The following is a 10,917-nucleotide window of genomic DNA, read 5'->3' as shown; positions in this document are numbered from 1 at the left end:
CTGTTGGAATCATGCAGCACAACACTTTCTATTGGTGTTAAGGGTGCGGCACTTCACAGATATCATGTGATGCATTGTATTTTCAGACTTTCTCTCTTTGAGTCACTACTTGTGTTTTTCATTACACAATTACAGTGTAACTTGTGCAAAAGAAAAGAAAAACGTTTTTGCTCATTTATTTTCACAATGCATTGAAATGAACTGACATTTCTGAAATCTAAGAAGTCAGTCGTTAAACTTGGCCCAGAATAACGTAGTGATGACACAATGTATGTAAAACCTATTTGTAGTTCATGGGCTAAATCATGCAAAACATTCTGGTATGATCTCATAAAACTGGTGTTACTCTGACATAACTCAGGGTCTATTTCATGCAAACATGTGACTCCTGCTTCCAGTTACCACACAGCTATAAATGTGCATTAACATGCATGTATGTGTGAGAAAACAAGATGCTCAGGAAATTAATCACATCCTGTGTTAATCTAGGGGAGGAATGTTCATATAAGCTAGTGTCAGAGAGGGAAGGTTATATCCGTGTTATCCACACACACATACATAAATACTGTATATACAAACATAGCCACACATGAGAAAAATTCCAACACCTGTTTGATTTTCTATCTGGGGCGGCCCCGTCGTCTCCCAGCACACTTCTTTATTTATCAGCGGAAGCTAAAGTGATAAGCACACAGCTGTTCTCCTAACATACACACACACACACACACACACACACACACACACACACACACACACACACACACTGACAGCCATATGTTGCACCGGCCAAAAGGTGTCAGATACCAGTGGTGTCTTAGAAAGAGACAGAGAATATAAAAGTCAGAGGAGACCTGGTGTGACTTTTTGGCACTTTAAGTGATACGGTTCTTCATTATGAATGTTAAAACAGCGTACCAGAGCATTTAATGTCATTCTCAGACTGTGTGTCTGTGTGTGTCAAATCTGTCTGGAACCTGAGCGAAAGCCCTCGGTGCTGCGCAGACAGACTCCTGGCCCACTGCGGACACATTAATCACAGGTTATAATTAAATGTCTCCATCGCTTCACTCAGAGACAGGATGGGAGCTGAGAGGGGCCACAGCTGCTCTCCGCTCAATGGTGCTGGTGGGCCGGCTGGCCGCCCACGCTGGTCCGGGTCCTGATCCCGGATCAGCTCACTGCTCAGTTGCCGCAACAGACAGCGGGACGGCACTGTGGGGTAATATGTGAAACTCATTGGGTCTTTATTGTCATTCTTCCCATTCTTCCAAAAACACAAGTTCGGGCTCTGATGTGTAAAAATGTAAGTGTATCATGTTTAATATTCTCATAGGAGTTTATGGTTGCTTGGCTGTGTTTCAGGTCTGCCAGTATAATGTAACTAGAGATAGTTATATATGGTGCTTGATTGTGTTGATCGTATTAACACCTCAGTGTGCCTCAAAGGCCCTACTTTAAAGTGTTGCCCCAGGAAGGCAAATGTGTTTATGCATGTTGTTAATGAGTGGAATCAAAAGTGAAAAGCCTGCTGTCATGGTTTCATCCTGGCTGCATCACAGGGCCTCCCCTGTCTCTACCCAGGAGCACTGTGAGTAAAGAATGAGGAGGAGAGATCGAGGGCATATTTCAAACTCTGATTAGTTAAACACACCTGACCAATCATTGTGTTTAGTGAGACTGTCTGTCTCAGAAAGTCACACAAAGTCTTTATCATGTGAAAGGCAACTTCAGACACCAATATGTGATCAAAAATGCACTTCATCTGTTTAGGATTTAATATCTTAATTATTACTGGAAGTTATTCCTCCAATAGTTATTTGAGGTATACTGTTATTCTCTATTGGACAACATTGTTGGCTCTTTTATTAAATGTGACCTCAGGCCATGGTTTGTTTGGCTGCTCTCTAATCAGATATAAGACTGGGTCTTATCTGAAGAAGTCAACTCTGGGACAGGAATTAAATCACTGCATTTTTCACCTTTCAAACTCTGACAGGGGCTCGGTTGATGTCTAAGGTTATTCATATTGAGAGTTTTCCCTATGGCCAGTTATAATGCTTTATTGTACTGTGCCTAATAGTATTTCTGGCTGATAAATCACGCCTCGTATTGGTCCTTACATTATGGATACGTTCAGTGTCTTTAGGATTTGTCACAGGACTATTATAACTCTTTGTCCAAGGAATTGCTCATTACAATGCTCTGTATCAAATCATGAATAAGTGACGGTGCAGACCACTTTTATTGGGATGAAATGTAATACTCTGATGGATGCTCAACAGGAGAGCGGGAGGGGTGGCGTGTGCTGAATGATGATGCTCTGTTTAGAGATGAGAGAGCTCACATCCCAACTAAAGCAGCTTCAATTAGAATGGGAGGTCTAAAGCCTCCCTTGCAGGGTTAGACGAGCACCATGAATATGTAGACATGGGGGGCAGTGCACCTGCTACTCTATCTATCTATCTATCTATCTATCTATCTATCTATCTATCTATCTATCTATCTATCTATCTATCTATCTATCTATCTATCTATCTATCTATCTATCTATCTATCTATCTATCTATCTATCTATCTATCATACAGATAGTTCCTAACATGACATGTCTCCTGTCCCAAATGGCGAGACCATAGTGAGTTCATATGACAAAGTCTTACAGTAATTTTGTAATCCTGTATCAGAATTCTAATACTCCCACGGGTCTTTGCAATTATATCTTATCTTACAGTGATTGTGTTTTTTGTGAGAGTTGTTTGTTTGATGGAATCACTGACACCATGTGTGTCATAGTTAGCCTACTTTATATTAACTTTTTGCTCTTGACTTGTGGTGTGGGCTACTTATGCAATCCCTACAGGAACCTTCTATAATTCTGAAAGTCTCTCATGTGTCCACCATAACCTCTTTGGAATTAACTGCATTTTAATATAGACTAACCATAATATCCCTCCAGAAGCTTTTTTGTAAAACTTTGGTGCTGAATAATGAATGTGTAATAACCTCATCTCATTACACCGCACCGTGGAAGCCACTGCCCTGTCATTTGCCTCCACTGACATAAGTGACAAAGAGGGACTTTTCCTCTCTTCTTCCCCTCTTCTTTCACTCACATGGTGTAAGAAACAGAGAGAGAGAGAGAGAGAGAGAGAGAGAGAAACTTTTTCCGTGTTGTGAGAAAAAAAGCGCTCAAACAGTTTATAAGCTGTCTGACCTTGTCTTTGATTTGCTGACCACCAGCCCCCTTTTAAAAAGAGATTGTAACTTAAGAAATGACACAACCAGAGCCGTGATTTTTGGACGACACCATGTTTTGCGGCATAGGGGAGAATGAAGACACGGGAGGAAATAAAACTTGTTAAACAAACAAACCGGAGATATTCCGAGTTTTGTTTCTACTTTATACAACTCTTAGGTCTTAATTGTTCGTCACTGTTTCTAAATGACGTCAGTTTTATCTTAAAAACACCGAGCAGTTGCATGCTTCCCCCCCTTCAGCCTGTGTTTGGTACAGTCCACAGCTCCTTTTGGTAGCCACGGCGTCGGTAACTAGAGCACAACATGTTGGAGAGCGTAGTCGAGTCGTTCCCCCCTCAGAGTTAACTTTTTAATCCCGGTTTTGTCGCGTTATCACACACGAGAGGAGGAGGTGGAGGAGCCCGGGGAGAGAAAGGAGGTTTAAAAGTCAGTCATGTTATGAAGTTAGCGTGAAAAGCCGGAGCATCTTCTCGCAGCAGAAGCCCGTTGATATTTAACCGTGTGGAGGAGAAGAAGAGGGGGAAAAGGGGTGAAAAGGGAAGCCCGGAGAAGCGAGAGGAAAAGCGGGGGGTACAAGATGCAGCCGGCCGCGGTGCTGTGGGGAGCCCTGGTAACTTTACTGCTCAACCAGACTCCAGGTAAGAAAACAACGTCCGTTCATGAACGTCGCACACTGGACTGCAAACTAGCACGGGAGTGTGTTTTGGAGAAGGGAGATATTTTTGTACCGCCGGTGTTTGGTAGTAGTGTGTGTGTTCTTTCTTTCTTTCTTTCTTTCTTTCTTTCTTTCTTTCTTTCTTTCTTTCTTTCTTTCTTTCTTTCTCTCACTCACTCTCTCTTTCTCTCTCCTTTTAATTCCCTCCTTATCAGCTCTGTGGTGTTTTGACTCGCACATTCAGACTGCTCAACTCGGCAGCCAAGTTTCCCCCTTATTACAGAGCGCAATTTAGGTGGTTAAAATAGAAAGTCTAGTGGAAAATGTGCGAGTGTGCGCGTTCATTTCTGTTTTCTTTTTAACGTTGGTCAACAACATGCTCGGTGTTGTGTTGGAGCCAGTGTGTCCGCAGCATTTCATCCCATTTTTATTTTGTATTGATTTTAAACTTGTGAACTTGCTCATTGCGTTTGGCAATCTCAAGGGTTTACTCGCACTATACGCACCCCACTTACCCTGTGTGTCCCCCATAGCTACTATAGGAGTATGGGTGTTACAGTAGGCTATAGCTTACATTGTAGTGCACTGGACTGTGGTTGGAGGGTTTTATCAGTGTTTATTATTTATTTATTTAGCTTTATGTGAAGGTTTGGGTGCATGTGTCACAGTATGAGGGGTGCATGTTTGTGTATGATGCCCTGTCATTTCTCCACCTTGACGCCGACTGCCATTAGTCCAGGCTGATGTGGGAGTTATAACCTTTAGATATTGAATAGCTATGTTTTCAAGCTGTTTAAAGCCACTACTTGTCTAATAAGACTAGAAACTAAAAATAAAACATGAACTGTGTGAAAGAGAGAGTTTGCACTCTTGCATGGATTATAATATGGTAGAACGTTTCAAAAATCACTTCTCTGCTGTTTCCCGTGCAGCTAATTCAGACTTAAAACCAATTCAAACCCAGCAATGATGACAGTGTTTGGTGGATGCAGCCCCTTATTCTTATGCTCAGTTTAAAATAAGCAAGCACACTGCCCTGTGGTCTAATTGCAGGTGAACTGCGTTGTTTATCTATGATAACCTACATCCTGTGTCCCCCAGCATTTGTAATAGGTCTGAGTGATTTCCACCACCCCCTTCCTATGTTTTCTCTAACACCTTGTATTTACAACATGTTAGGACAGCCGCTGGAATGCAGGGACCCTTCTGAAGCTATTTCCAAACACACACACACACACACATGCACGCACACTCACTGGGCTGAGCGTCACACGTACACACACACACACACACACACACACACACACACACACACACACACACACACACACACACACACACACACACACACACACACACACACACACACACACACACACACACAGGGGTTCCATGCCCTACGACATGACATGAAAAGATTTACCTGACAGGATAGGAAAAATTACATCTGTAATTGGCTGGTTGGACCTGAAAAGGGGGTGCTGTAATTGCGACATCCCTTAAATGTCACCAGGATACTGTCTCCAAAATGTCAGCCAGATAAGATTCAATATCCCAATTGAAAACAAAAGCCCCCCCCACCCAACCCCCCCCTGGATGATCCACATCCTATTTATAGATATGTCTTTCATCCTTTCAGATGTAGTTATCAATGTTTTCCCCTGCCTCCCCTCTTTATCTGGGGCGAGAGGAGGGAGGCCGTGCTCGTTTGATTATGGACTTGTTCTGTCATAAAGCAATTAAGTCTGTTTGGGCCTGTGTCATGTCTTAAACACGTCGCTGTCTGTTCTGTGTGAGTGAGACCGGCTGCTGTTCGCATTTTCCATTGTGGCACACTACATACATCACAGCTGATGCTGGCTTTGTAAAGCTTCTGATGGTTGGAGTTTTTATTACCATATTTAATTCAAGATCTTTAAATTTGATTATTTCCATGCCAGGAATTCTAAATACGACATTTTACCCCCTTTAGAGTTGTCTTTCCTTTTTTTTTTTTTTGGTCAGGAAGGAAAAGCCTCTGAAATAGCATTTAAACCCTCATGTGACACTGACGGTCTGACTGGCTAATGATATTATTTTAGGGATAGCGGCTCTCAAACACAAGATCTCATGCCACAGTTATCCAGTGGTTGGGAAATTCCAGGATAGTTAAAAAAAAAAGAAGAAAAACCCAAATTGATATATCTTTGAACAATTAATTTACTAAATTGAAGGCATAGATACATTTCTCGTGGGTCAAGATTTTAAATGTTCATTATGTTGGCCACAAACATCTGACATATTGTACACTTATATTTTAAAACCCTCATTATGGGATTCATGGAAAGATGAGCAACTCGGTGGAGGCTATAATGTCTAAGCTGTGTACAGTGAATGGCATTACAAATGCCAGCCGGTCCCAGCAGACAGTAGATGACCCAAGGCTACGATTTATTAGTCTGACTTTGTGTGTGTGTGTGTCAGACAGTGAGTCCAACATGTGTGTGAGGTCAAGATGCCTTCTCAGCTAAGTCTAGTGGCCTTGCTGTAATGGGCTGAGCTGGCCTAATGGCGTGTAGGAGAGTGTGTTACACAGTTTAATGATGTGCTCTGGGACAGCGCGACCCCTCACCCCCCACTCCAGAGATTCTCAGCCCTCCTCATTTACTAATCAACCATTGATTGGATTCGCAGGTTGCTTCTGAACCTCTACTGTTGTTCCACTGAAGGCATCGCTGCATGTTGGATCACATTTGTATTTATAGCAAAGCATCACTGACAGATCTAAATCCATAATCCTACGGGCTGGGATGAAAATTTCAACTTACACGATGATCCCTCTCCTGCAGAACTGAGCAGGACTAAACTGAGGCGTTGCTGCATTATGAATCTGACAGCTGGGCAACTTTCCAAAAAAAAGAAACCTTCTTCCTTGAATGAAGCTGGTTGGTTTTATCTGCTGCAGCCAAACAAAGAACAAGGAGGAAAGAAAAGAGGACGATGACAGGAAAATACAATGAAAAGAGGTGGGCTGCAACATGTCATTATGCACATCAAGAAAAGTCAATTGTGGTTTCCCAGAACTCAAGGCTACGTCTTCAAATTGCTTGTCTTGTCCTACTAAAAGCTCTAACACCCAGAGCTATTCAATATAAATGGATATGAAACAGAAAAGACAACAAATTTGCACATCAGAGATGAGGAGAGTGGTGGATAACAGAGGCTGCTGGTGAAACTACAGTTGTACAGCTACAGTTGTACTGTTGTTGTTGTTAGTTACTGCGTATGATTTATTGATGATGGAGGTGAAAAAGTATGTCTAGAATAGTGGTTTGTTTAGTGCTGCTGAAGTTTGCTACTGAATAACTATGAATTGAGTATGAGAATAATAAACGATTCTGTTCTCTGGATATAATTCTTTTTAACAAAACTCTACAGTTCTGTACCCAATAACCATCCCAACACCGGAATAAAGTCTGCAGTGTCTGTGCAGCTGGGCCATCACCCATCGCCTGTCTATGTCACAAATGCCTCAAATCCCTGTCCTTTGAGGTGCATGCATGCATTTCCTTAACATTGCATTTCATCTAATCCAGACAAATCAGACTAAAATACAATTTAAGGCACACACAAACACATATGACAGTAGCAAATGGCTGAAAATGGGACACCCCAGTAAGCTTTGAACACTTGTGAATAAGGATCCACTGAGCACACACACACATATGCACACACACCCCACCCCCTCCTCGCTGTTGACAAACTGCTAACAGCAAAAATGTCGTTCACTTTTACATAAAACATACACCTGAATGGGAAAACGGCAGAGTATGGTTGCTGTGGTGGTTTCCATCTATGGAAAATGTATCACAAGAGACATGTATGGATGGGTAGCAAGATTTATTGCAGCACAGATGCAGGCTCTATTGATACTCTGTTTGTCAGCTGTGTGCAGGAGTTTATTCAGCCTTTGACAGAAAGCTGACATCTTTTGTTTAATAAGCATTCGGTAAAAGTGTTTACTGAAGATTTGGGATTGAAAGGGCGGCTTTGTTAGAGTTTTAGCAGTGAAACCCAGGAACAGTGTCAGCGCTACTGTAGAAACATTTGAAACTTGGTAGGGATGAGTTGTGTCAGTATCTTTCAGATCTTTTCTTTGTCTGCAAAATATTGAGTGTTGTTCATAAAGTTATTTTTCTGCTGTCTGTATACAATCAGCTAATCATTTCAACACCAGAAGGAGAATGAAAGAAGCTAAAAGGGGTAAAAAAAAAAAAGTTGAGATGTCAGACCATGTGTACAGCACTCGCTGAGAGCTGAGGAGACAGTGTGTTGAAAAGAGGAGGTGGGAGTTTGGCCTTGTGTTGTGCTGCGCTGGCTGCCCTGCTCTGTGGTTCAGGTTGCTGCCGGCCTCCGTGCCCTTCCCTGCTGCTTGTATCCCCTTGTTGGATTGATTGGTCCCCTGACGTTGCCCTTCCTCCTTCTGGACTGACAAACACTCTCACTAGTGGCCTTTTCAGAGAAACACGCAGGCATGTGTTTTTTTTTCGTTTTTTTTCTTGCGTACCCAGCAAACATTAGCGAGTAAATTTATGATTTTGTCTTGCAAAATAGCCCCAACACCACATTTGATTGAGTGTCCTCCGGAGTAATTGTTATGGTATTAATGTTGATATTACAGAATAACTGGGCCTCCAGACAGATTTATTGCTCGCCATTAGTTGTTTTTGGTACCGATTCCACTCCACAGGCGACGATGGATTCCCTGAGAGGAGAAGCCTGTTTTGGAGGATGTGGCCGTGGCTCATGTCTGTGAAACGGGACTCCTTTGTCTTTACCCCTGGTGAGGTTTGATTGTTTTGGCATGTATGCACATTCACCTTCCACTCTGGTGACTTTCTTGTCGAGGCTAAAGCTTTTCAGGGACTCCAGGAGGAGGAGGAGGAGGAGGAGGAGGTGGGTTTCAGTCATGGTTCTTCTGAGACTGGAACTGTTGTGTTGGACGAGTCTATGTGACTTTTGTGGCCCGATTCTGTGTGTGTGTGCATGCCTTCCTCTGGTCTAGCTGGTCGGGTTGGTGTGGGCTAAAGCTTTTGCTTTCACCAGGGGAAGGCAGAGTGGGCCACCCGATACCCCCACTGTGCTTTGTGTGTCTCTGCTGAACGGATGGAATTGCACCTCCAAGGTAGCAGTGGAGGTAACCTCTGATTACCCAATTCCCAGCACCCCCCACCCTCTACATTCTCATATGGATAAATGTCAGACCTCATACCACCCCCACCACCCACCCCTCACCCTCACCCTCCCAGCCTTCTACTCATGTTCCTCCACCTTCCTATAAATCACCTGACTCTCTCCCTGCGAGGCCCGGCCTCCTCTGTGCGAGCCCCCCCCCGGGGGTCTCTCTCTCGTCTTTGGGGTCGTTTCTGATTTCAGAACATGATGCCCTGGCCCAGGGGCCCGTTTCAATTATGTTCACAACACTAATATATGTCACAGATGTCAGGAGTGAGAGCGCAGGAACAAGCAAACAAAACGTCAAACCGTTGGCAGCCCCCTCGGAGCGTTGAACGGTGGCTGGAGCCGGTCGAGAGCAGCGCCAAAGTTGGTAACCGTTCTTCTGTTTTTGCTTTTTTCATAAGCTACAAAGAGGATGAGAGATGTCCACCTATGAGCATTTGAATCTAAGTAATCGGTAATTGGGGGAATTTAAAAGTGCCGTATAGGTTGTCGAGCCAAAATAATTCAGATGCATTTTAAACACAACAATGAAAATGAACCGGCTCATGTACAGTTTTTTCCTGTTGATCATGATTTGGTATCAGGCAGCACATGGCGAAGTGTCCTTGATCAAGACGGTAAAAACTAAATTGCTCCATCAGTGTGTGAGTGGGTGAATGAGAGACAGCACGGAAAAACAATTTCAATCAATTTCCTTAAGAGATATGATGCAAAAATGTTAGTTTCACCCTAATAGAAATGTCATATAACACTGCTTAAAACAAGACACATTCCTGTCACACAAAATTCCTCAGTGTCTGAGTCTGAAACCTCAGGTAACACAGCAGACATGCCTGCAGGCTACGAGTCGTCCCAGTGACATCGCCGACGCAACCAACAAGCTGCGCTACTGTCGAAGTGTCTGCCTGCCACCTTTTTTTGAAATTTTTCGTCAGATGAATTTAGGCCACACATCACCGCAGAGGTTTAGTATCGAAAAAAGGGACGTTTGTCGTTTTTTTTTTTTTTTTTTTTAGGCCACATAGAATGAATCCGAGATCCTCGGGGGTTGCAGATTATTGGAGACTGTAATAAACTGTGGTTCTACGTCTCAGCGGGGGACTGCTGTAAAGGACAGAAAGATAAGCAGGGCTGGAGACTCACTGTCTGAGCACAAGCACTGGGAGGGGGGGTGGGTGCAGGGACACAAAGACATTTTGAAGGACACACACACGTAGATCCATAGTAACTTAATTCTTCAGTGGCTCCTCACTGTGGCTGTGCCTTTTGGTGGGTGGGTGGGGGGGTATTTGCATGAGTGTTGATGAAATTCCGGCGAATTTGGACGAAGACATCAGCGTCAAATGATTGAGGCTTGGGCTGATTGTTGTGATGAAAGGCCCTCTCTCTCATCCCTGAATGTGGTTTCAGCCATGCATTAAAAATAAGCCACTTATTCTTGTGTATTGTCTCGCTTCTGTGTGGACAAAAAGAAGACATTTGTCTGATGCCAGTGGCTGCATGGGTTCAGCCTTTTACTGAGGGGGCGAGGGGGAATTTCCAGCGTGTCTAATGGGTTAAACTGCACACTGGGCCACACACACACACAAACATATGGTTTGGAGTTGACTTTTTTTGTCTCTCTACAAGAGAAACATCCGAACAATTTTTCAGATGAGGACAGTCATCCCCTTGTCATTTTTTTTTTTTGGGGGGGGGAGAGGGTGTCGAATCAATCTTGGAAATGAATGGGCAGTTGAAAGTTTAACGCTTGAATAGACGGCAATTAATCATTAATATCCCTCTG

General features: G+C 43.3%; 1 protein-coding gene across 1 annotated transcript in view; it reads left to right on the top strand.

Annotated features, from left to right (window-relative positions):
* Nucleotides 1-3,572: 3,572 nt before the first annotated feature.
* The window catches only part of lrp4 (low density lipoprotein receptor-related protein 4), a 118,596-nt gene continuing 111,251 nt past the window's right edge, over nt 3,573-10,917 (top strand). The window contains exon 1 of the mRNA XM_083969383.1: nt 3,573-3,894. Coding sequence (XP_083825509.1) covers nt 3,834-3,894 — 61 coding nt within the window. The 5' untranslated portion in view covers nt 3,573-3,833. The remainder of the gene's footprint in view (nt 3,895-10,917) is intronic.

The sequence above is a fragment of the Trachurus trachurus genome (genome assembly GCF_905171665.1).
Source record: "Trachurus trachurus genome assembly, chromosome: 3".
Classification (NCBI taxonomy): Eukaryota; Metazoa; Chordata; class Actinopteri; order Carangiformes; family Carangidae; genus Trachurus; species Trachurus trachurus.
This window is presented reverse-complemented; position numbering and strand designations above follow the sequence as displayed.